This window comes from Aquarana catesbeiana, linkage group LG05 (genome assembly GCF_042186555.1).
Source record: "Aquarana catesbeiana isolate 2022-GZ linkage group LG05, ASM4218655v1, whole genome shotgun sequence".
Classification (NCBI taxonomy): Eukaryota; Metazoa; Chordata; class Amphibia; order Anura; family Ranidae; genus Aquarana; species Aquarana catesbeiana.
The window spans coordinates 600,909,298-600,937,260 of record NC_133328.1 but is presented as its reverse complement, the minus strand read 5'-3'; the positions used below and the strand labels follow the sequence as shown (position 1 = coordinate 600,937,260).

General features: G+C 41.4%; 1 protein-coding gene across 2 annotated transcripts in view; it reads left to right on the top strand.

Moving 5' to 3' along the window:
• Positions 1–27,963, top strand: part of SAMD12 (sterile alpha motif domain containing 12) — a 909,099-nt gene that overhangs the window by 456,589 nt on the left and 424,547 nt on the right. The window contains exons 4-5 of one of the 2 annotated variants that reach the window (XM_073632176.1): positions 14,113–14,253; positions 14,682–16,183. In XM_073632176.1, coding sequence (XP_073488277.1) covers positions 14,113–14,253; positions 14,682–14,707 — 167 coding nt within the window. In that variant the 3' untranslated portion in view covers positions 14,708–16,183. Of the gene's footprint in view, positions 1–14,112; positions 14,254–14,681; positions 16,184–27,963 lie in introns of those variants that run through there. The other variant, XM_073632177.1, reaches the window with a different exon arrangement.

Sequence of the window (27,963 nt, the reverse complement as noted above, 5' to 3'; positions counted from 1 at the left end):
CTGCCTTCTATGTGACAATATTAGTGGTTAGTGATCGGCCAAGTGTGGTCTCATGAGAGCACTGAACGGCGCTCAGATGTGCTGCTTACACAGAGTTCCTTCTCTTTGTGCCCAGTAATAGAAAAGTGCAATGGGTGATGGACAGGTGAGTATTGCCCCGTACACACGGTCGAAATGTGTGATAGGACCTTGTTGTCGGAAATTCTGACCGTGTGTAGGCTCCATCACACATTTTCCATCTGAATTTCCGACAAACAAAGTTTGAGAGCTTGCTATAAAATTTTCCGACAACAAAATCCGTTGTCAGAAATTCCGATCATGTGTACACAAATCCGACGCACAAAGTGCCACGCATGCTCAGAATAAATAAAGAGACAAAAGCTATTGGCTACTGCCCCGTTTATAGTCCCGACGTACGCGTTTTACGTCACCGCGTTCAGAACGATGGGATTTTCCGACAACTTTGTGTGACCGTGTGTATGCAAGACAAGTTTGAGCCAACATCCGTTGGAAAAAATCCATGGATTTTGTTGTCGGAATGTCGGATCAATGTCCGACCGTGTGTACGGGGCATGTGACTTGTTGGAGGAGCCAAGGGCCACCATTAAGGGGAACTGTTGGTTTGCCATGCATGGACAAAACACAGCTTCACTTTAACTGCATGAAGATCTTATGAAAATAAAAGACTCAAAGTGGTCTTCCTGCCACACACACTGTTCTAGATGTCATTAAATACTGCAATTCATGGAGGACACCACAGACAATTGCTGCACGCAGTGCTTTTCAACATGACGATGCAAGAGGGATATCTGTGAAGTTTGTTTTGAATGTACTATTGGGATGAAAGATGATGTTCTTCCATGCTAGCGACAACCAGCAGGGATGGGCTATTTGTGGCTTCCATTTGGTCACAGCTTTAATACAGTTAAAAGTAGGAAAACATAGTGTAAGATATAACGATTCTCATTTACTAGCCAAATAGAAACAGCGTTCACCATGGATTAGCTACACCCCCCCACTGTGCTATGTGATGACAGCACACTAATTGGCGAAGTTCTGCAGAAGAATGTATGGAACGTAAAGTTTGGAGTTCACACCTTCACAAATTAAGGAAATTCTCCAGTTGTTCTATTTCCATTTGTCCTGCGTTAGTTTGAGCTGGTTATTTTAGTAGAGAGAACATAATCACAAATTCTTGTAGCACTATCATCCCGAAATAGCCTGAAAGTCTTCTCAAAGGGCGAAGTGCTTTGAATATGGCACTCGAGAATAAATCTCACAAAAAATAAAAAAATAAAGCGTATTTATTGATCACATTAGATAAATTATACATGCAAAAGTTCCTCATACAAGCTAAAAATAATTGAGAGTAACCAACAACATATATATTATTTAAAGGGCCACATTATATTTTAATTATGCTGATTCCCGACAGGTTGTGTAGATTCAATTCACTTCTACTTCTTCACTTTTATCCAGGCAACAAGTGTGCAGTTTTTCGGTGGTGCAACGGAGATACTGTGAAGGCCACTATAAACTAATGCCGCGTACACACGGTCGGAATTTCCGACAACAAATGTTTGATGTGAGCTTGTTGTCGGAAATTCCGACCATGTGTAGGCTCCATCGGACATTTGTTGTCAACAAAAATTTGAGAGCTGGATCTCAAATTTGCCGACATCAAAATCCGTTGTCGCAAATTCCGATCATGTGTACACAATTCCGACGCACAAAGTTCCACGCATGCTCAGAATCAAGCAGAAGAGCCGCACTGGCTATTGAACTTCATTTTGTCGCCGTGTGTTGTACATCACCGCGTTCTTGGCGATCGGAATTCCCGACAACATGTGTGCGTCCGTGTGTATGCAAGACGAGTTTGAGCCAACATCCGTCGGAAATAAATCCAGGATTTTGTTGGCGGAATGTCCGATCGTCTGTACGCGGCATTAGAATACCGTTCATGCTGGTCCTAAAAAAGTGGATTCAATCTATGAAATGAGTCAATTTGGAAACATCTGTCTCAAATAAGGAAAACCTTAACTTTCCTTGTTCTTCGCTTTTCACACTTTTTTATCAGTTTGAGTTTTATCTAAAGTGGAGGAAAGAATATCTTTGTCAGGTCAGCAAATGGTGAATGTGCCACATTTTTCTGCTCTGGAACTCTCTGGAATTCGGATTGGCCATTAATTTCCTTTTAAAGTAATGTGATTCTCTTGGATGGCTGTCCCATTCACATACAGTGCCTTGAAAAAGTATTCATACCCCTTTAATTTAATTGGGATTTTATGTGATAGACCAATACAAAGTGGCACATAATTGTGAAGTAGAAGGAAAATGATAAATGGTTTTCAAAAGTTTTTAAAATAAATATGTGAAAAATGTGGGGTACATTTGTATTCAGCCCCCCTGGGCCAATACTTTGTAGAACCACCTTTCGCTGCAATTACAGCTGCAAGACATTTTGAGTATGTCTCTACCAGCTTTGCATATCTAGAGAGTGAACTTTTTGCCCATTCTTCTTTGCATAATAGCTCAAGCTTTGGATTGGATGGAGAGCGTCTGTGAACAGCAATTTTCAAGTCTTGCTACAGTTTATCTATTGGATTTAGGTCTGGACTTTGACTTGGCCATTCTAACACATGAATATGCTTTAATCTAAACTATTCCATTGTAGCTCTAGCTCGTTGTCCTGCTGGAAGGTGAACCTCTGCCCCAGTCTCAAGTCTTTGGCAGACTTCAACAGGTTTTCTTTTAAGATTTCTTCTAAGATTGCCCTGTATTTGGCTCCATCCATCTTCCCATCAACTCTGACCAGCTTCACTGTCCCTGCTGAAGAAAAGCATCCCCACAACATGATGCTGCCACCATCATGTTTCACGGTGGGAATGGTGTGTTCAGGGTGATGTGCAGTGTTTGTCTTCTGCCACACATAGCATTTTGCTTTTAGGTCAAAAAGTTCAATTTTGGTCTCATCTGACCAGAGCACCTTCTTCTACATGTTTGCTGTGTCCCCCACATAGCTTCTTGCAAACTGCAAACGGGACTTCTTATGGCTCTCTTTCAACAATAGACTTCTTCTTGCCACTCTTCCATAAAGGCCAGATTTGTGGCGTGCACGACTAATAGTTGTCCTGTGGACAGATTCTCCCACCTGAGCTGTGAATCTCTGCAGCACCTCCAGAGTTACCATGGGCCTCTTGGCTGCTTCTCTGATAAAAGCTCTCCTTGCCTGGCCTGTCCGTTGAGGTGGACGGCCATTTCTTGGTAGGTTTGCATTTTCAGATGATAAATTGAACAGTGAGATGTTCAAAGCGTGGGATATTTTTTTATAACCTAACCCTGCTTTAAACTTCTCCACAACTTTATCCCTGACCTGTCTGGTGTGTTTTGTGACCTTCATGATGCTGTTTGTTCACTAAGGTTCTCTAACAAACCTCTGAGGGCTTCACAGAACAGCTGTATTTATACTGAGATTAAATTACATACAGGTGGACTCTATGTACTAATTAGGTGACTTCTGAAGACAATTGGTTCCACTAGATTTTAGTTAGGGGCATCAGAGTAAAGGGGGCTGAATACAAATGCACGCCAAACTTTTCACATAATTATTTGTAAAAAAATTGGGAAACCATTTATCATTTTCCTTCCACTTCACAATTATGTGCCACTTTGTGTTGGTCTATGACATAAAATCCCAACAAAATATATTTACGTATTTGGTTGTAGGATGAGCTGCATTCCAAGCAACAGATCTCCTCAGATATTCCAGTTGTACTTGGTGTACTGGTTGTGCTTCAGCAACAGTTCCATGTTTCCGTATGCTCCTTTCACATGTGCTGCATAGCCAAGAGAAATTGCAAAAACAGAAGATTTCTGTAAAATGGTACGTGATGGGTGAATTTACAGCATAACTACTTGATTAGCAACCAAAAATCAATAAAATACACCAAAAAGCATTCAGGAAGCAAAATCTGTTATCCAGAGGAATAGGACCCAAAATGTTGTTTGCCCCGCCCTGCATCTGATATGTCTGTACTGTAACAGAAACAGCTCAATGTACTGGGAGGCTTTCTAATGTATTCATTATTTATTCTCTACATATTTATACCCTTGGCTTACTGGAAATTGCAACAGATCTCCAGCTGCAAAAGACATCCAGCCCTGTCAGAATTCATGAAACCTGATTTTCCTACTCTTTTCCTGTTGCTTATCATAGGATGCCAGGTTATAAAACCGTCAATCACTTTTTAAAACCTAAACTGTTCACAAAACATAATCTCTATGCAGTTTAATAAAAATACAACAAACCTTTTGGCGCATGTGGAAGAAAATCAGGACCTTTCTTAGTCACGTGATCTCACGGAGACATATTGTCTGTGGGCTCGCAGATGCCCCACTTAGGAAGTTTTTGAACTTTTATTAACCCCCACCTGTACGCATTTTTTAGTATATATATATATCTATCTATATAGATATATATATAGATATAGATAGATATCTATCTATATCTATATAGATAGATATCTCTATATATATATAGATATATATAGAGATATCTATATATAGATATCTCTATATATATATATATATATATATATATATATATATATATATATATATATATATACAGGGTGGATTTAATTTAAATAAAGTAGATTTTGATCACGATTTAAATCATGATTTAAATCACTAGTAAAATAGCTTGATTTAAATGATCATTTTTAAAGAGCAACTGTCATCTGTCCCGCAGCAGCTCCTCCTCTGACCCGCTGGTGACTCACCGACAGTTCCATTCACTTTAATGGGACGGCTGGTGATGCGGCAGTGACACAACAAGGTGAGGGACGTGGCGGCAGCAGGTGAGTGGATGCTGCTAACAGGCGCTGCCATGATGGATCTGAAATGACAGGTGCTCTTTAAATGTAAGGACTTAATCTTGCTGGTAGTTAGGATCTTTAACCACTTAAGCCCCGGACCATTTGGCTGGCCAAAGACCAGAGCACTTTTTGCGATTCGGCACTGCGTCGCTTTAACTGACGTGGCTCCCAAACAAAATTGACGTCCTTTTTTTCGAACAAATAAAGCTTTCTTTTGGTGGTATTTGATCACTTCTGCGGTTTTTATTGTTTGCGCTATAAACAAAAAAATAGTGACAATTTTGAAAAAAACACATTATCTTTTACTCTTTGCTATAATAAATATCCCCAAAAAATATATAAAAAACATTTTTTTCCTCAGTTTAGGCCGATACGTATTCTTCTACATATTTTTGGTAAAAAAAAACCCCACAATAAGCGTTTATTGATTGGTTTGCGCAAAAGTTATAGTGTCTACAAAATAGGGGATAGTTTTATGCCATTTTTATTAATAATTTTTTTTTATTAGTAATGGCAGCGATCAGTGATTTTTATCGTGACTGCGACATTATGACGGACAGATCGGACATTTTTGGCATGATTTTGGGACCATTCACATTTATACAGCGGTCAGTGCAATTAAAAATGCATTGATTACTGTGTAAATGTGACTGGCAGTGAAGGGGTTAACCACTAGGTGGCGCTGTAGGGGTTAAGTGTGTCCTGGGGAGTGATTCCAACTGTGGGGGGGGAAGGGCTGTGTGTGACACGTCACTGATCACCGCTCCCGATTACAGGGAGCGGTGATCAGTGTCATTAGGCAGAACGGGGAGATGCTTGTTTACATTAGCATTTCCCCATTCTTCCTCTCCGTGAGACGATCGTGGGGCCCGCGGGGATACCGTGCTCACGAAGCTCCTGCGCGCCGCCAGCGGCGTGCCCGCAAGCCGCCTCTTAAATGAGTTGAATGAGTTTACTAAAAATGTAAATACTGCAGAATATACAGCCTCATGCTACAAAACTAAGCTCCATCTCATGCTGAGTAAACAAAATTATTAATGTATCTTAAATAGAAAACTATCTTTACTCCAAAAGCATTTTATTAAAATAAATTTGATAAAAACAAAATCGATTTAAATCAAAAAAATCTTTTTTTTTTTTTTAATCATTGATTTATATCCATCCTGTATTTATATATACTGTGTGTGTATATATATATATATATATATATATATATATATATACAGTGGGAAAAATAATTATTTGATCCCCTGCAGATTTTCTAAGTTTGCCCACGTACAAAGATATGAAGAGTGTATAATTTTTATCATAGGTGTATGTTAAATGATAGAGAATAATAACCAAAAATCCAGAAAAAAACAACACATAAAACAAATGCTATAAATTAAGTTGCAGTTCAGTGAGTAAAATAAGTATTTGATCCCCAAGCAAAACATGACCTAGTACTTGGTGGAGAAACCCTTGTTGGCAAGTACAGAGGTAAGACATATCTTGTAGTTGGTTACCAGGTTTGCACACATCTCAGGAGGGATTTTGTTTCACTCTTCTTTACAGATCTTCTCCAAATCCTCATCCTCATGATTGTAGAAACAGAATGGTCCAAAAGTTTGTTTTATTGAATTGAAATTACTCTGTTCTTAACCGATTGCTGACCGCGCTATAGTTGAATGACGGCTGCAGCGCGGTCGGATAACTCTGGGAGGGCGTACATTGACGTCCTCCCAGAATCCCGCTATCACGCGCCCCCTCGGGCGCGCATCCGAGAACATCCGTGACCGCCGGGTCCTCTGATAGCGCCCGTTTACCACGTGATCGCTCCGTCAAATGACAGAGCGATCACTAGTAAACAAACCGGCGTCACGTCCGGTTCCTCTCTCCCCTCCCCGTACCTATTGGTAGGAGTGCGAGGAGAGAGATCGGTGGCAGCAGCGCTGTGGGCTGGATGTGTAGTGATATGTGCCCATTGCAGCCTCATCCAGTCATCCATCCATACCCAGCCATCCATGCTCAGCATACTCATCCATACTCAGCATACTAATCCATCCATCCATGCTCACCCATCCATACTCAGCATACTCATCCATACTCAGCATACTCATCCATCCATCCATCCATGCTCACCCATCCCTACTCGGCATACTCATCCATGCTCAGCCATCCATACTCAGCATACTCATCCATCCATCCATGCTCAGCCATCCATGCTCAGCATACTCATCCATCCATGCTCACCCATCCATACTCATCCATATTCAGCATACTCATCCATCCATCCATGCTCAGCCATCCATACTCAGCATAATCAGCCATCCATACTCGGCATACCCATCCATACTCAGCATACTCATCCATCCATCCATGCTCAGCCATCCATACTCAGCATACTCATCCATCCATCCATGCTCAGCCATCCATACTCAGCATACTCAGCCATCCATAATCAGCAATACTCATCCATCCATCCATGCTCAGCCATCCATGCATCCTCAGCAAATACTCATCGATCCTTCCATGCTCAGCCATCCCATCCACCCCCATCCATAATAAGCCATACCCATCCATACTCAGCCATACCCAGCAATATTCAGCCGTACTCAGCCATACCCAGCTATATTCAGCCATACTCAGCCATACTCAGCCATACTCAGCCATACTCAGCCGTACCCAGTCGTACTCAGCCGTGCCCAGCCATACTAAGCCGTACCCAGCCGTACTCAGCCATCCCATCTATACCCAGCCATACTCAGCCGTACTCAGCCATCCCATCTATACCCAGCCATACTCAGCCGTACCCATCCGTACTCAGCCGTATCCATCCATACTCAGCCATACTCATTCACGCTCAGCCATCCCCATCCACAGCTCATCCATCCCCATTCATGCTCATTCATGCCACATCAGTTATCATCCATGTCATTACAGTGCCTCATAAAAGTGTAACAGGTGTCAAATTAGATTTGAAACTGATGCCCCTAGAACACCTGATGGTGCGCCCTGCATGTTGGGCCTCTCTACATGGCCACGCTGTGGAAAAGTCTCACACATATGGTATCACCGTATTCAGGAGAAGTAGGAGAATCTATTTTGGGATGTCATTTTTGGTATGTACATGCCATGTGTTAGAATAAATAACCTGCTAATATAACAATTTTGTGAAAAAAAGACAAAAAAATCTTGATTTTGCAAAGAATTGTGGGAAAAAATGACAACTTCAAAAAACTCACCATGCCTCTAATTAAATACCTTGGAATGTCTACTTTCCAAAAAGGGTTGATTTGGGGGGTAGTTGTACTTTCCTGGCTTGTTAGGGTCTCAAGAAATAAGATAGGCTGTCAGTACTTGTGTGATCAATTTTCAGAGATTGGCACCATAGCTTGTGGACTCTATAGCTTTCACAAAGACCAAATAATATACACCGATTTGGGTTATTTTTACCAAAGATATGTAGCAGTATAAATTCTGGCCAAAATCTATGAAGAATGATTACTAATTTGCAAAATTGTATAACAGAAACAAAGAAAAATACATTTTTTTACAGAATTTTTCGGTCTTTTTTCTTTTATAGCGCAAAAAATAAAAAACCCAGCGGTTAATAAATACCACCAAAAGAAATCTCTATCTTTGTGAAAAAAAGGACAAAAATGTAATGTAGGTACAGTGTTGCATGACTGGGTAATTGTCATTCAAAATGTGAGAGCACAGAAAGCTGAAAATTGGTCTGGTTAGGAAGGGGGTTTAAGTGCCCAGTGGTCAAGTGGTTAAGATACTACTTTTGTGACACCATCTCGTAATGCTCTTTACACTTATGGCACTACCCTCCTTGCCCCTTTTGACACCGTCTGGTTCCCCTTCTAAACCCTAGGACCCTATGGCACCATCTGGAAAGTCTCCTCACCCCTATGACACAATCTGGTACCCCTTCTAATGCCTGGAACACCACCTGGAACCCCTCTTCACCCCTGTGACATCATCTGGTAACCCTTATAACCCCAGGGCACCAGCGGATACCCCTTGTAACTTGTGGGACACTATGGGTACACCTCCTCACTCCTGTAACTCATCTTATACTCCTTCTTACCCCTGTGACACCATCTGATACATCTGCCCACCCTAATGACACATCTGATACTCCACCCTACCCTGTGTCACCATCTGATACCCCTTCTCATCAAACCATCTGGTACCATACCTTATCCCCATAACACCATCTGATATCTCTCCTCACCCCTGTGACACCATCTGATATTTTTCTTCACCTTGTGACACCACCTGATAACCCATACTTCTCCTTCCCTAGGACAATATCCTTATCTCTGAGCCTTCTTCTGCCTCCTCCCTGCCCCGGAAAGCAAAAGCTGCCTTTCCTTGTATAGTTACAGATTACAGTTGCACTAGACTGCTTTCAGCCTTTTATGAATAGAGGAGATGAGGTGTGTTGTGATGGGCATCCCATAGTGGCGCAAGATGCAGTGCCACAACAACCCCCAGTATAAAATTTGCTGAATTATTTAAAAAAAGATCCTCGAAACAATGGCAAAATGGTAAATTCAAGGTTCCCTTATGGAGACTGCTAAACAGAAGTGTCTAGCCAGGAGTTTTCATGCTAGACAAGTTTCATCATGGATACACACCACTGTGTAGCTTATAGATAGGGAGCCCATTGTGCCATGGGCGATTTACCACAGGCCAGGGAAGCCAGCCCCAACATTCAAAGGTCACAATCCTCTAAAGGAGATTTGTTATTCGTTTCCAGAAATATTATAGCTCACTCACTCAGTTGTACCTGATCTTTATCAGCATCACACACAGGGACACCAGTGGCCTGTAAACTCCATAAAGAGAACCTTTCATCATCTGTCAGCTTGTGACAGTGCTAAAGTTTAAAAAAAAATAATCAAAAAGCTATGCTATCATAGAACACAATAAATAAAAAAAAATATATATATATATATATATATATAAAATAAGGAGACACAAAAAAGGGACATACACTTTAGTCACATTTATGCTTTGCTCTGCTTACATTTAAATTAACACATATACAATTTACAAATAAACATTTAACACAAGAGCACCAATGACTTTGGTTTTGCAGAGTAATATGGGTTTTCTATAGAGAGCACAGCAGTAGCTTCTTCATTTGGGACTGTGTGGTTAATTTACTAACAGAAAAGACTGTTCATTCCGAAAAGTTAACGTTCACCTTGTAAAATGTTCACTTTGTAAAGCAAATGTTCACTTAGTGAATTGGTGAAGTTCTCTTCACTTCAATTTACTTTCAATTCACTTCAAACAAAGATCCTTTTTTTTTTTTTTTTTTTTTTTTTTTTTTTGCACATGATTGGGTAGCCAAAGTGAACAGACCTTAATTTTTGTATCCTAAACTAAAGCCGGCCATACTTTGGGCCAAAATGTGGGCGGTTAAGCAGGGTCCGGCCAAATTGTGGGTATATAAAAGTCGATTTACCGTCTAATCGAAAGTCATACAGAGATCTGAAAAATATACCTTTTATACTAATTGCATACCATCTTTATTTTACAAACAAGCCTTTATTACACATTGTGACATTTACGGTAATATCGCTGGTGTCACAGAACATTATATATATTTTAATGATAGGAACTGCAAAACCTGTGTTTAGATTATTTCTGTCTAATTAAAGCGTTAGTAAACCGCTGGAAAAAACAAACAAACAAAAAAAACCTTTAAAACAATGGCATAATGTGCTAGTATGCATCGCACATTATACTAGCACATTATGAAATACTTACCTTAAAACAAAGCCCCCGCAGTGGTGCCTGGTCACTGCTGAGGGGGCTGACATGTTCCTCTGGTGTTTCTTCTGGGTTTGCGGGCTCTAGCGCTGAGTGGTCCTTTGGTTCCAGCAAAAAGCTCTGAAGTTCCGGCACGATATGCCGGACCTTCAGAGCGCATGCGCCGCCGACGTCAGCGGCTGCATGCAGGGTGAATATCTTCTAAATGGTGTACGTTTAGGAGTTATTCATTTTACCTACAGGCAGGCCTTATTATAGGCTTACCTGTAGGTGAAAATCACAAAGCGGGGTATACAACCGCTTTAAAGCTCCATACCGTATGAACATAGTAGACAAGTGGGTGAGGAAAAAGGGTTAATTTACTAACGGCAAATAGACTGTGCACTTTGCAGGTGCAGTTGCACTCATTTTCTCCAGACCTTAGTGAATGTGGTGAAGCTCTGCTGATTTCCATCATCCAATCATCTGCAAGAAATTTTCCTTGCACCTGATTTGGTGCCATTTACATCGTGAAGCTTCACCAAATTGACTAAGCTCTAAGCACCTGACAAAATACCTCTGATCAACTTTTAAGTGACTAATGGTCTCCCTATGGTACAAGCTAACCTGTAATGTGTAGCTTTCAAAATAAGAAGCCTGTTGCATCAACATTTGTTGGCCACCATTTTTTTATAATTAAATGCAAGCAGCATCAGTCTCATGTTTACACAGGCAAGTCCTTGGGGAACTTAACTCAGATATGGCCAAGCCTCTGTTCCACCCGGCAGATGCAAACAGCCATGCTGTTCCATCTTAGATACAAGATCAGTATGGCTTCTCCAGAACCCTGCTCCAGTTCATGGTCTGCGATGGTTCGGATGCTCGTATCCAAGACACAGATTCCATTCTATACTGACCTGACCTGCTTTTTGTGGGATAAATACTGTATATCTCCTCTAGAGTTTCTGTGAATATATACCACAGTCAAATACCTAGGGTACTGACCTTTTCTCAGTGGGACTATATTGTCCTATGTGGATCACTGGTTGTCGCTAACTTCCTGGTCTGATGCCTGTGCATGGCTTTGACAGGCAAATCTCTCTTTCCATCATTAAGTTATGATCTCTCTCTGTCTGAGTGAAGCACTAACCTTTGGGATTTAAGCTACAGATTTGGAACTTGCAAGCCCACTGTCCCTGAAGAAGATCTGCATTTTGTTTTTTCGAAACGTGTTGGATGCTCTGTCTGTCTGACAGTTTTGGGCTTTCTTTTCAGCTGTTTCCATTTCTGTTCCCAACATATGTGTTTGTTTTTATTTCCACTCTGATGTTGCTGATTGGTATTTATGTCCAATACATTTGTATATTCTTATATAAATACTGTTTGTGGTCCGTTTAAAGTCCCAATCTGAGGAACCTGCTTTTACTGGCCAAGCCTTTATTCCCAATTTTTTAAGACACCTTACTGACTGATTTGAGGTTAGCAGGAAAACAGTTTCATCTCAGATTGCAGAAAGGGTTCTTTGCTGTTGCAGCAGTTAAACTGTAGAACCCCCAGTTAGCAGTACTGTCTGAGAGTGTTGAAAATTTAAACAAACTATTAGATGTCTATAAGCACATGTAGTTTAGCCTCCTTGCAAGGATGGCACTGTCTGGCAGCCGCCGTGCATGAAGGTCGATGGACAAGTGGGAACCAAGTTACTCTGAGGCTTCTGTAGGTCTCATCAGGAAAGCTGCTGTCCCACTGGATGCTGCTGCCCTGATTGACCTGTCTGTCCTATTTTAATGTGGGCAGTGCTTGTAAAAAGCATTGTCCCCTTTGGTTTGGGTAGGACAGGGACAGATCTCCTGCTGGCTAGGGACAGTCGGGAGAGTCAGGAGCATAGGGTCAGGATCCTGTGGAGGAGGGACAGGGGTAAGGACTGTCGCTGTGTATTGAACAGTAGCCTTCCTGTTAAAGGCTCCGGGTTCCAGTCTGCCTTCCAGCCTCCTCCCTTGACGGATGCTGTCTGTTGTCTACAGTGTGCACTGCTACGCCTTGTCTGGTTCATTGTAAGTGTTTTGATTCAGGTGTGACTACAGAGTCTACAGAGTTGCTGTTTTCTCTCAACATTACTACAATAATATACTTTGCTCCATCAACCAGTTTCCATGTAAGTTCTCTTTCCCCGCGGGCAGTGAGCTTGGGCCAAACCTACATGTCTTCCTCAGGAAGCACAATATACCAGGCTATAGGAATTGTTGGAGAATGATAATCACAAATACTTAGGTTGAACTGGATGGACCTGTGTCTTTTTTCAATCTTATAAACTATGTAACTATGAGTTGCTTAGACCTAAGGTTGGCAGCATAGTTTGTTGTACAATGTCCTTTGGATGTGCCAACAGCTGCATAGCATGAAAGTTTACAGGATTGGCTATAAATTGAATGGAATGGGTTGAGGTTAGGACCCTGTGCAGGCTAGTCAAGTTCCTCCACCCCAAACTCGCTCATCCATGTCTTTATGGACCTTGGGTTGTGCACTGGTCCTAATAATTTGGTGGAGGGGGGATTATGGTGTGGGGTTGTTTTTCAGGGATTGGGCTTGGCCCCTTAGTGCCAGTGAAGGGAACTTTTAAGCCGTCAGCATATCAAGACATTTTGGACAATTTCATGCACCCAACTTTGTAGGAACAGTTTGGGGATGGCCCCTTCTTGTTCCAACATGACTGCGCACCAGTGCACAAAGCAAGGTCCATAAAGACATGGATGAGCGTGTTTGGGGTGGAGGAACTTGACTGGCCTGCACAGAGTCCTGACCTCAACCTGATAGAACACATTTGGGATGAATTAGAGTGGAGACTGCGAGCTGGACCATCTCATCCACATCAGTGCCTGACCTCACAAATGCGCTTCTGGAAGAATGGTCAAACATTCCCATAGACACACTCCTAAACCTTGTGGACAGCCTTCCCAGAAGATTTGAAGCTGTTATATCTGCAAAGGGTGGGCCACCTCAATATTGAACCCTACGGACTAATACTGATGCCATTAAAGTTCATTTCTGTGTAAAGCATGAGTGCTCAACCTGTGGCCCTCCAGCTGTTGCGGAACTACAAGTCCCATGAGGCATTGCAAACCGCTGACAGTTACAAGCTTGACTCCCAAAGGCAGAGTCATGATGGGAATTGTAGTTTTGCAACAGTTGGAGGGCCACAGGTTGAGCACCGATGGTGTAAAGGCAGGCGTCCTAATAATTTTGGTAATATTGTGCAGTTTTTGGTAAAGTTAAATGAAATTGTACATACATTGTACTATCAGACAGTAACATGGCCAACTCAAGTCCAAGGTCAATGAGAAAGTTTGGTAACTTTTATCAAAAACCTGTGAACTGAAGGGCAATCTGTTGCGACAGCTTAGTTTTCTGTTGTTTGTATGTTGTCATTGCACTTAGCATCATTTAATAAATCATTCTGCAATAAATTGTTTCCATATTGCTCTAGGTCGTGCTTTGCTGCGACTCACGGACAAGAAGCTGGAACGGATGGGGATCAGTCCAGAGAGCCAACGGCAATATGTCCTACAGCAGGTCCTCCAGCTCAAAGTACGGGAGGAAGTCCGAAACCTCCAGCTGCTGACACAAGGTAGGCAAAGCCAGTTCCAGGCCTGTAATGCTCCTGACATATTAATATCGGAACAAACTTGCCCTTTCATGGTATGAATTACTTTCTAAAGGTCTCCGGAGGTAGTTTAAAGAAAACGACAGTAGCTCTAAAGAACAATACTGAAATGGGGATGTGGAATTGACCACTTGGCAGGGTGAATGTCATCTTAATCCACAAAATATCGGTGTTCTCAATGTTTAAATGTCAACCTCCTACGATGAAAATAGCTTTAAAGACCATATCCGAGAGCCGCAAATGTAGTCATTTGTACTTCTGTTCTCTCTCTTTTTTTTTTTCCTGTGTTGTACCTGGTCGTAAACAAGGTTCAGAATAATGTTCATAGAAATAAAACAAACACAACAAAAGATAAAACAAGATAGCCAGATAATGAGATTTCTCTTTAATAGGATCTTCCTGGACACAGAGAGATTAAAACCTACCTCTAAAAGAAAAAAAAAAGAAAATGTAATAAAGGCAATTTGTCATAAGGCAAAATATCTGTGTGAAGAGCCTCAGATGGAAGCTGAAGTTTTCTACCTTTCCAAGCTGCTGTGGAGTAGTAAAGTCAGTCGTGGTAAAGCTGGCTAGATTTAATTTTACTTTACAGGACACGGTATGCAGTCTAACAAAAAATGGCAGCTACTTTTACGGCTTTTCCACACTGTTTTCTATTCTACTTCTTTTGGGTTTAAAGTATAACTAAAGGCAAACTTTTTTGAAGTTTTGGATAGAGCGGGGAGTTGTTAGAACACCTGTCAGGTTTTTATTACTATCTGTGCCCCCATTAGGGCAATTCGCCCTCTCTATCTGTTCTGTTTACCATTATCACAAAAAGTGGAAGAAGATCCCAAATTTTGGGTTGTTACCAGAACAGTAATAGAGGGAAATTCTTAAAATAGAAACACTTTTTCTGGTGACAATCAGCGTGTGCACTTTGGAGGGATTTCCTCTGATTCCCTGTTTTGGCTCCGGGACAGGAAGTGAATGGAAATATCCCCAATGGGACACTCTGTACAAACTTAAAGTGGAGTTCCACCCACTTTTACAACTCTTCAGCATCCCTCACTAAACTGTGCACTGTAAACGAATTGGATATTTTTTTATTTTTTTTTCTCAGCACCTACTGTATATCTGTTGTATTCATTTTTCACTTCCTCCTCCCTGGCCGTGGCCCATCGCATCATTTCCTGTTTGCAATGCTTTCTGGGAAGGGGCGGCAACTTCCTCTGACACTGCCGTTGCTATGGAAACCTGACCTTAAACCTATTACACTGCTTGTGCTGCACTGAGCATGTGCGAGATCTGCAAGGATGAGATCCAGGAAGAAATACAGTCTGGCTTCAAATGCCCACACTTAAGATGGCCACGGCCTGCTGTAAGTTTATAAAATAACAAACTACTGCTATAAACTAACAAAACAGACCTTAGTTTACAGACTAACTTTACTAGAATACATGAAGCTTGTGTATTATAGGGGTATTTTTATTTAAAAGTATCTTTTCGGCCGGAACACCACTTTAAAACAAAAAGTTTTGCCTTTAGTTCTACTTTATATATTTAAGCAGTTTTTCTAGGAACTCTAGACTTCTAGAACTCACACTTTTTTGTCCTTTTTCTTTGAATCAGTTTTTATCCCTATCTTAGCTCTGTTATTCCTCAAGCATTAGCGGTTTCTATGCAATTCCACCATCTTTGGCATCGTCATTTTAAAAGTCACCCTACCTACCTGATTATCTTTACTTAAGATGTTGTTACACATTTCTATCTTGGAGCTGTATTTATGCTTTGTTTCTGTGACCATTTTTGTACCATATGCTGTTTCAATTTGGAATGAGGACAGAACTACATATTTCACTGTGACCTTTTATTGTAAAACTTTAATAAAAAAATGTTTTTTTTGAAAGTGTAATGACTGTGTTGCATTCAGATGTTTTGTTTAGAGTCCACCTTTAGCTTTGGAACAAATAGTACAAGTTTAAATTTGAATTCCAGACAGGTGAACAAAATGTTATTTGCTATCCCCTTCCTTGCACTTTTTATCGGAATGGCATTTTTATTTTTAGACAAACATTGAGGTTGATTTACTAAAGGCAAATACACTTTGCAAAGGAATTATCACCTTAGTGAATGAGATTGTTACATAATTAAATAGGCCAGCCATAGATGGATCAAATGTCTTTGCTGCAACCATGGGCTTGATTCCCCCATCAACACAGTGTTGACATGGGAATCCGTCCCGACGAGCCACTGTATTCTCCTGGCGCATGGGCAAGGGGAGCCATTCTCGCCGGGAGAAGATAGCAATTATTGTTAGTGGCTATACCAGCTGCTAGAGATAATCGCTTGTAAAACTGGGCAAGCTGGTTGTACCCAAGTTGATCGATCAATGAACTTGGTACATTCATCCTGCCCATACATGGTTTGGTTCTTTCTTTTTTTGGGTGAAGCTCTGCTGACTGTTTACATCCATTTTTAAATAATTTAGATAAACAATATAAAAAAATGTAATAATTAAAAAAAATATTTTATTTTATTTGCACGTTTTTGGGTATTCTTTGCAAAATTAAATTTTATCACATTTACTAAACTGTAGGGACGATTCATCAGTAGAGTACAAATTACATCTGTAACATTTGTTTTACCTCTTGAAGCTGTGGACATGTGGTTCTTGGGATGATGACCAGTCCAGGAGGTGTTCTCCTTTGTGCAAGTGATTGGTCAACTCTCTGACCCTCTGTGCAATTATGTGATGTCATGACCTTGGAGCTGGAAGCTCTGGCCATTCGCCACAGTGTTCAGTGTCCACCCACTTCATGCCCTCTCCAACAAGAGGATTTTTAGTCTGGCCAAAACATTGGCCATTATCACACTCATGAAGCTGTCCATAGAAAGGAGCATTTCTAAGGAGGCATTGTGGGAAGTGTGGTGCAGGGGCTGGTACTTGTAGTACCAGTATTTGCTGTTGGCACTGTTGGCAGCACCATATCACTGTCTAGCGTTAGTAAAAGAGGAATGCTGAAGGTCGTGTGACCATGGGTTAAGGTAAGGAAATGGGCTGTTGAAGAACATTTTTCACAATAAAGTACCAGATCAGAAGTAGAGGAAGAGGATAGCAAATAGCCTCTTCTCAACGTTTTCAGCTTTAAACAGGAGAGGAGTAGGACAAATATATTATTTTGGGGTTTAAATGTTTTATTGTATTTTCCAAGAGTAACATCAAACGCCACCAAAAGCATCCTTTCCCACAATCGGTCCGATCGAGTCCACCTGTCTGTTTTTCAGGTGGACTCAAACAAACTCTCCATTCACCTCTATAGAGCGGCATTTGTAAACGGACTTGTGTCAGTTTACACCCGCCTATCTCCAATCCGATTTGCTTAAAAAAACAGAAGGATCTGTCCCCTTGTGTCTGGGCGGATCGTAGGACCCTTAGGGTAGAGCAGGCTGTGTCCGTGTCTGCTCTACATATGCAGAATGGACACAGAACTGCCATCTGCCCTTTATGCGCATCGTGGCCCGCGACCGGTTACCAAGTCGCTAAAGTGGCCCTCGCTCCTCAAAAGGTTGGGCACCCCTGCCTTAAGAGTTCACTTCACTGGAACTAACGGGCCAAGCCCAACCCCTGAAAAACAACCCCACTCCATAACCCCCCCCCCTCCACCAAATGATTTGGAGGGGTGGCTCAATACTTTTGGCAATATAGTGTGGATGAGCCAGTTTGGGGTGGAGGACCTTGACTGGCCTGCACAGAGTCCTGACCTCAATTTGACAGAAAACCTTTGGGATGAATTAGAGCGGAGACTGCAAGCCAGGCCATCTCGTCCAACATCAGTGCCTGACCTCACAAATACGCTTTTGGAAGGAGCTGTTATAGCTGCAAAGGGTGGGCCAACTCAACGTTGAACCCTATGGACTAAGACTGGGATGCCATTAAAGTTCATGTGCGTGCAAAGGCAGGCATCCCAATACTGTTGGCAATATGGTGTATCAGTCCATTCTGAAGAAAGAATAACTGATTTGCTCTTTTGGCCCTTCAGTCTTTTGGGGCACGCTCAGTGGGTGGGTAGGAGTGTATGCATCGAAGCATGTCTGTGAAGACCTTGGTATAACTAGTAGTAGTTAGTGACATTCAACTGGACTTGTACTGTAATGTTGAAAATGTTATGCAGCTCATCCAAACAACTCCCATACTCCTCTGTTAGCCTAGGCTCACACTAATACAGTGTGAGAAAACACGCACACTGGATCACATCAGATTGCATGGTACAAAATTACCATGTGTTCCTGTTGCTGTGGGGTACCAAAATTGGTGCATGTGTGACTTTGGTGCGATGCATTGTGATTTCAGCCCATTTAAAATGAATGGGCTCAAACCGCACCGCACTGAATCACATGTGAATTGAACAGGAATGCGGTGTGGTTCCTGTGCGATTCACATGCAGTTCATAGTGTGAACTGAGGCTGAATAGCATCTTCATTAGAGCTGAGGAACCTTTTTAGATGCATGTTGAAACATCTTTAACCCTTTGGCACCGGCCGCACGCAAATATGCGGCCTCTCAGCAGGTGATCCTTGGTGCCGAGCGGCTGCATATTTGTGTGAATTGGGGTTAATGCAGCTGTACCAAGAGCATGCGCTATGTGCGCTCCCAGCACAGTTACCGGTGGCTAATGGAAAACTCATGATACTACTACATGCTACTTGCAAACGGGAGCTTTCCAATCAAGTGACCGCCGTGACAGCCAATCATGGCAGTCACATGATCATAAACCCCGCCCTGCCACCTGGCATCTGAAACCTCTTTAAAGGGCTGGTAGGTGCCGCCGCCGGCACATAGGGGTTAACATTACAGAACAAGTTCAGTTGAATGTCATTAACTATTGCTAGCTGTGCAATGAGGCCCATTTTGACTCTTTTGTGTAAGGGGCCTAAAAGACATTCTCGGGGGGACTTAGCCTGAAGTTGTTTGAATGAAATTGCAGGGAATACCATACAGCGATGATGAATATTGTTCTCTGAATATCACAATATTAGTTTCAGTATAAATCACACAAATAGGAAACATGAAGGGAACACAAAGACACTGAATTTCAAAAGAGCCAACTTCCCTAAACTACAAACTTTGCTAAAAGGCAAAAATTGGGATAAAATATTAGGAACAAAGAATACGGAGGAGAGATGGGTTTGCTTTAAGAGCATATTAAATAAGGGCATTAGCCAATGCATCCCATTGGGTAATAAATTTAAAAGAGCGAACAAAAATCCTGGATGGCTTAACTCCAATGTAAAAATGCATATAAAAGCAAAGGAGAAGGCCTTCAAAAAATACAAGGTTGAGGGATCATCCTCAGCATTCAGACTTTATAAAGAATGCAATAAGAAATGTAAGGGTGCAATTAGGACGGCTAAGATAGAACATGAAAGACACATAGCGGAGGAGAGCAAAAAAAATCCCAAGAAATTCTTTAAGTATGTAAACAGTGAAAAAGGGAGGACAGACCATATTGGCCCCATAAAGAATGAGGAAGGACATCTGGTTACAAAGGATGGGGAGATGGCAAAGGTATTGAATTTATTCTTCTCCTCAGTCTTCACGAGTGAATCGGGGGGCTTCAGTAACCAAAACTGCAGTGTTTATCCTCATGACACAACACAGGAAGCACCTACATGGTTAACAGAGGACGGAATTAAAATTAGACTTGAGAAACGTAACATTAATAAATCACCGGGACCAGATGGCTTGCATCCGAGGGTACTTAGGGAACTCAGTCAGGTGATTGCCAGACCGTTGTTCCTAATTTTTACAGACAGTCTATTGACTGGAATGGTACCAGCTGATTGGAGAAAAGCCAATGTAGCACCAATATTTAAAAAGGGCCCAAAAAACATCCCTGGGAATTACAGACCAGTTAGCCTAACATCAATAGTATGTAAACTCTTGGAGGGGATGATAAGGGACTATATACAAGATTTTAGTAATAAGAATGATATCATTAGCAGTAATCAGCATGGATTCATGAAGAATCGTTCTTGCCAAACCAATCTATTAACCTTCTATGAGGAGGTGAGTTGTCATCTAGATAAAGGAATGCCCGTAGACGTGGTGTATCTGGATTTTGCAAAAGCATTTGACACAGTTCCCCATAAACGTTTAGTGTACAAAATAAGGTGCGTTGGCATGGACCATAGGGTGAGTACATGGATTGAAAACTGGCTACAAGGGCGTGTTCAGAGGGTGGTGATAAATGGGGAGTACTCAGAATGGTCTGGGGTGGGTAGTGGGGTTCCCCAGGGTTCTGTGCTGGGACCAATCCTATTTAATTTGTTCATAAACGATCTGGAGGATGGGATAAACAGTTCAATCTCTGTATTTGCAGACGATACTAAGCAGGGCAATAACTTCTCCGCAGGATGTGGAAATCTTGCAAAAAGACCTGAACAAATTAATGGGGTGGGCGACTACATGGCAAATGAGGTTCAATGTAGAAAAATGTAAAATAATGCATTTGAGTGGCAAAAATATGAATGCAATCTATACACTGGGGGGAGAATCTAGGATGGAAAAGGACCTGGGGGTCCTAGTAGATGATAGGCTCAGCAATGGCATGCAATGCCAAGCTGCTGCTAATAAAGCAAACAGAATATTGGCATGCATTAAAAGGGGGATCAACTCCAGAGATAAAACGATAATTCTCCCGCTCTACAAGACTCTGGTCCGGCCTCACCTGGAGTATGCTGTCCAGTTCTGGGCACCAGTCCTCAGGAGGGATGTACTGGAAATGGAGCGAGTACAAACAAGGGCAACAAAGCTAATAAAGGGTCTGGAGGATCTTAGTTATGAGGAAAGGTTGCGAGCTCTGAACTTATTCTCTCTGGAGAAGAGACGCTTGAGAGGGGATATGATTTCAATTTACAAATACTGTACTGGTGACCCCACAATAGGGATAAAACTTTTTCGCAGAAGAGAGTTTAATAAGAGTCGTGGGCACTCATTACAATTAGAAGAAAAGAGGTTTAACCTTAAACTACGTAGAGGGTTCTTTACTGTAAGAGCGGCAAGGATGTGGAATTCCCTTCCACAGGCGGTGGTCTCAGCGGGGAGCATTGATAGCTTCAAGAAACTGTTAGATAATCACCTGAATGACCGCAACATACAGGGATATGTAATGAAATACTGACACATAATCACACACATAGGTTGGACTTGATGGACTTGTGTCTTTTTTCAACCTCACCTACTATGTAACTATGTAACTAAGTTGTTGATGAATTCCTGATTTTCAGCGATGCAATCACTTTTGTATAAAATGATGTATGAAAATGTCAGATCTTACAGCCTCACCACAATATACTCGAGGTGCAATTATGAGAATGATCATTCTTATCTCCTGCAGGTCAAAAAGTTCTTCCATCTGCCCCTTTATGCTGTATGCCTATGCAAACAATGAGACTCTCTATAAAATTATTGAAGTCTTTTATTTTACACCCAGCTGCACAATGGCATGCTATTTTTTTTCCCCCATAATGTGATGGCAGATTCACAGTTTGGTGAGGATGTATACGTGTGATTGTCAGATAAAGAGCTGAGATAATGCATAGGAGGCTGAATATTCATTTGCTCGGCAGCATCTTGTGAATAGTCTCTGTAACAATACAATGCGAAGAACAGATGTTGGCAGATGAAGGTGTTGGTGTTAGATGAGACGTGGCAGCTTGCTGGATGGCTTCCAGTGCAGTTGTGAACTGTACTCAGGATGGAAGGAGCAGATTGCACTGTAAATCTGTGCAGTTCCATCTTTACGTGTACTTCTAGATGGATGAGACTGCTATCCTTATATTTGTGCTTCAGGAAGTTTGTGAGTTGCATATCTGATGCCTTCATGATCTGTAAGGAATTACATTAGGAAACAACAGCAGTGACAAGTAAAACTCTCAATGTAGTCTATATGTACAGTATTGTCATGTTGGGGTTGCTTACCTCAATGCTAGATGCGTTTTAGTCAAGTTCTTGCCAGTTCGAACTGTGTTTGCCAGCCCACTTTTATTAACTCCTTCCCACTGATCATGTGACCATTGGCTGTCACAGCGGTCACATGATAGGAAAGCTTTCCGATCGCAAGTATGCATTGGAAGCTTACCGATCCCTGCCGACTACCATGTTGGGAGCGTGCAGGGAGCGTGCTCTCTGCCTGGTAAGTTGTTCACAGAGGGCCACATGTATGTGGCCGCACGGTGTTAAGGCCCACCCACTGAGAGGCCACATATATGTGTACTTTTCAGGGCTAAGGGTTAAACAAACAAAAAGAAAAGTCCACAGACACAGTTTCCCATGCAGGGGTTCTTCTCTAGCAAAAGCAGATAACAGAAAATACCAGGCCTGACTTTCCCAGCTTATAGTCCTAGCTCCCAGTTCTGTGGCTCTCCTGGCTCACTTAGCCTTTAACTGCAGCACCTCGCTTCACAAGCCCACTCTTGGCCTCTGTATAGGGCTTTCCTGACTCCCTGAGCTCTCTCATTCTCACAAGACTTAGACTCTTTCCAGTCCCCTAGACTTACTAGTTGCCTCAGCTCTCTTAGTCCTGCAGACCTGCTCAGCTCTCCCAATTCTGCTGGTAGGGAATCTCTTCAACATGGAATACTGTCTATTGGCAGGAACACACGTTCCTCCTGACTGGAGCACACAGCTCTCTCCAGGCAGTTCTTTGTCTACAAATGGGACCCTTGAGCTATGGTAAGGCTTGGCTTATAGCTAATCTGCACACCTGTGCACTTACATGGCCTGCAGGTCCCCAGCAAGACCCTGGCACAGAATTGAAGGCTTTGTGCCACCCAAGACACTTTGAAGCTATCAACCAGCAGGCCCCGATCCAGGATTACAAAACCTGGGGAAAGCTATACAAAGTTTCCTCCGCTCATAACAAACACACCAGAGCCCCACACTCTGCATTAGCGCAAACCTTGTGTCATTCCTAAGTCAATTTCCATAGTGGCAGGGCTTCATACTGTCACAATTTGTATAAAAGCAGAACCAAACCCATCAATTTAACAGTTTCAAAAAACAGTTACATTCCCAGCAAGTGCTGGGAATGTAACTGTCACATTGGCTTGTGCTCTCAACCAAACTGTCAAGCCATCTAATGGCTGTGTCATAACTGATCACATTTGGAACATCATGGCAGTTGAAGATCAGAGGCTAAGATGGCAGCTTCCTTGGCTGGAAAGAATAGGAGGGTTTAGTTCCGCTTTAAGTAGATGTAAACCTCAACTAAACGACTTATAGCTTGCTAAAGCAATGTATCATAAAGAGTTGCTTTTGTAAAAAAAAAAAATACTTGTTTTCGCTTCTTTCCCACTGTTAATTCTCAATGCTACTGATCTTCTCTAGCCTCTTTCAACCACTGCCTTTTGTCTATGCACATGATCCAGTGTCAGTTACTCATCATTGCTCTGGTCCAGCTTCCTAATAGTGAAAACAGTCGACCATGCCTGTGTAATGCTCGTCAGCATGGCTGCTTGAGTTCCTGGCAGGGGCGCTTGTGACAGGATGACAATGCTAGAGGGTATTTGGAAGACAGTTGTCACCCTATAAATGGCAGTGCCTGAAGATATTTATTGCAGGATCACCAGTTATATTTCTAGCAACAGCTGTAAGTAAAGTTGATGAAGATACAAGTATTTCTAAATGGTGATACAAGGAAATATCTGCATGCCTTCTTTATATTAAATTCCCATCATTCCCTACACACCAGCTGAAATCTGATAAAGAAAGTGACTGCGGGAAAAAATGGAGCAGAGAAGAGATCATTGAAAAGAATTGTACCTTCAGTTTTTGGTAGCGGTACATTACATGCAATGATGTTGGGTAAAGCAGGACCCTATAGAGAGTTTTAGAGCATTAATGGTCAACTAATTAAATATTGGAGGCCTCATTTGCAGCCTTTGATATAAGTGTGTGTAATAATACAAATAAGTGTGTGTAATAATACAAAAAAAAAAAAACATCAGATTGTAAACCTTCTACAGGGGGTTGCTGCAGGAAATGGTTAGAGACTAAGTACAGGCACAGGGATTGCTTATAGCAAAACTCCAGCCAAAAATAACAAGATCAAAATGAGTAGCCCATTAAAATATAAAATAACAAAACCAGATTTTGCTGCAACATTTATCTGCATCATTTATAGAGATTTTCCCGCTGTACTTTTTTTTTCTCTTGCTAGATGTCCTCAATCTGATGGTCACCATCTTTCAACCCCCATCCTTTGTGCCCAGCCTGTATGAGGATGTAGGGAGATTCTTTTTTTTTCTCTTCCTAGATGTCCTCAATCTGATGGCCACCATCTTTCAACCCACATCCTTTGTGCCCAGCCTGTATGAAGATGTAGGGAGATTCTTTTTTTTTCAGCTCACATTTCCAATGAAAGACTTCTGACAATGCCTGTGCATGGCTTCCAAAGTCAGCTTTTACTCCTCCAATTGTATTAATTGGATTTGTATTTTAGGCTTGCAGGATGGGTCCATTTTGAAGCCCTATTTCGGGGCCATTTACATTGTTCTGTTTAGAAAGGCTTTTAAGCATTTTACTGATTTTTCTTTTTAATAGGCAAACGGACATTCAGTTCACATTAAAGAGGAGAGCTATTGACGATAAGAACTTTGAATAAATAATACATCTATTTTAATTGACATCTATTGTGTAGAGAATGTAAAGAGGATTGTATCGACCTTATGAAGCTTTTCACATGCTGTCTTTTTTTTATTGCATTGTGTTTGCAGCCTCACTATGTGCTGTGTTCTTTGTCTGTTAGCATAAGAGTTCCCAACTTGTTCTGCCTTCGAGATATACAGCTTGCACAGGCAGTGCATTATGGGAAGATACCTTTAAAGATTTTAAGACCAAAAAAATTGAAGCAATCTGAGCAACTGATGGAACTGCAGATAGCACAAACGTTACCCAGAGATTAATGAACCCAGTAAAAGAACCCCCTAATTTTACTACTTGGTGTCCAAATGCCAAGCTGGAGCACTGCTACATTGGGGTGGTGGAGTTTGCTTAGACCTGTGAGAATTTTTATTTTTGGAAAATCAAAACTTGCTTAGAAGATTCCATTGGCAAATAATGACAGTGCAAGAGCAGTGTAAAGGTAAAACCAGGCAACTTGGGTTGCCTTTTATTGAGTATTAAGGTAGACATACACTGTTCAAATTTTGCCTGGTTGCTGGTGAACCGGCCAAAACTTGATTGGTGGGTGGTGTGAAGGACATGGGTATCAGATCCCTGCCCTCCTCACTAACTTGTGACAAAGGACTTGCCAATCTCACACCGTGCTGTCACTTGCGTAACAAAATTTGAGACAGAGAAAATTCCCCTAGTGGACTTTTAAGGCACATATAGAAGAATATTTACCTCTACCTCGATGGAGGCTATATAAATACTCTGGAGACACTCCATCAAAGCTGTATACACCATGCTCAGGGGACGCGTCTGATGGGCAGTATGTGTCAACATGTTTGTCTTCTTTTAAACCTCTTGGAATGCATAACCAATAACTATAGATACCAATGTAAGTGTAAACGAAGAAATGTATATTTATGTATTTCTACGCTCTTTGGTTTGATTTTTACGCATATTTACTATATATATGTTATATATGCCATTTCCTACACAGAAATCTCTGTTTAAAGCTTACAATCACCCCTGAAGAAGGAGGCAAAAAGCAACTCCGAAACGCGTCGGATACAAGCGTATTGGAATCACTAGTTTTATATCTATAGAACTGCATTCCCTGTTTGTACTTATGTCACTTGTTTGATATTTACTTGAAAAACTTTTTTGTAACGAATAAACTGGCGTTTCACTCTACATACTCTCCTAAATATTCTTCTATATGTGCCTTAAAAGTCCACTAGGGGAATTTTCTCTGTCTCAAATTTTGAATTTAGGATGTGGCACAATTTGCAGATAATTAGCCGATCAAACCCCTGTTCTGAATTAAACTGGTAGTAGATACCGCTCCCCGCATTAGATCGACAATTATCTCTGTACAGCTATCCAGAACTCTATATGAATACTCTGGATCGCTGACAATAACTTTCTTTCTTTGTTTTTTACTGTCTAGTGAAAAAATACTATATTTTATATACTCCCTTATTCTCTTTTCCTTGATCTACCAATAAGGCAAAAATGACCAATTTTACAGGTGATGGATGGGAAGCACTAATGGAGGGCTACTTAAAAGACTTCGGAGACAGGGAATCTGTTGACTCCGAGATATCTTCCCTTTTCTCCAGACTTTCTAAAACTCTGGAGAAAAAATCACTATTTTACTGGCATGTTAGATCCTTTCAGGACTACATTAAAGAAGATATTAACCCTGTAGGATTGCGAGTCCAGATCTTCCCGACACTAGAGGGCCTGGACTCGGAATTTAAAAGCAAGTGGGAACAGGCACTACGGGCATGCTCACAAAGCTTAATGGAACTCCTGATTGAAGAATATAGAAAGAGATCCAATATTTTAGATCTAGATATCGTAACTCTCTGCAACAAGCTACAGCAGCTAAAAACGCAGAGACCCCTCACTAATAAAGAAGACAGACTAAAAATACACTTAGAAACATTTAACAAAGATGTACTCATCAAAAAACGACAGAAACTCATCCGGGATAGGAACGCCTTTAAGGATGGAAGGTGCCTATAGATGGACTCAAAATAGGGTAAACCAAAACAGAAATTATCAGTATCAGGGACACCAAACTAACCCCTCACAACCCACCCCTAACCCACCTCAAGCCCACACCCAAATATTCCAGAAACCCAACATGGGACACAGTACCAAACGCACATTTTGTGGTGACCCCAATGAGGGGCAACAAGCTAAGAAATTAACCCTTGACATTCCTAAAAAAACTAAACCGCCCACAGTCACACAAGAATCAACCCTAAAAACACCAAATGCACAGAATAACACACACACCCCGATAAGGGAAATGAACCCCCAATCCAACCCGTCAACAGTCACAACACTGGACACAATCTCCAATGATCCATCTTTTTTAGAAAAAATTCTGATGGGTGTACAACCCACAGAATCCAACCCCAATACCTACACTCAAATAGCACTCTAACTGTCCCTGACACTAACCAGGAACCTGAACCAAACTACCTGAACATTATCAATCTTTCATATGAACTTTCTCATGATGAAATCAATGCCCTGAAAAAAGGTCTGAACTTCTGTCCCAATCAAAATTTGGATAAGTTTGAGATCTACAAGGATCTCCAACTATTTATACGTAAGCTCATTTTGAAAAAAATATATCACAAGCAGGAAAGACCCATTAACTTGACGCCACAGGAACACCAAGCATTAAAGCAACTGGTGTCCCTTCTTGATGAGAATGATCCAACTGATCTCATAGATGAAATTAACCTATCCCAAATACTAGAATCTATTGAAACATCCAACGAACCTCTCAAGGGAAACATCTCTACACTTAAAAAGAAGTCTGATTTTTGCCCTGCGCCAAGTACTCACCCGAACGCTGCAGCATTCCTAAAACTAGTTGGTAAAGAATTAGATAAAATAAGAATCTATAACAAATCCTCTGAAAATCTTACCACAAATGAAAAGGCAGCACTCAAATCATTGTCAAAAAATGACAGTATCACAATTAAAAATGCAGATAAGGG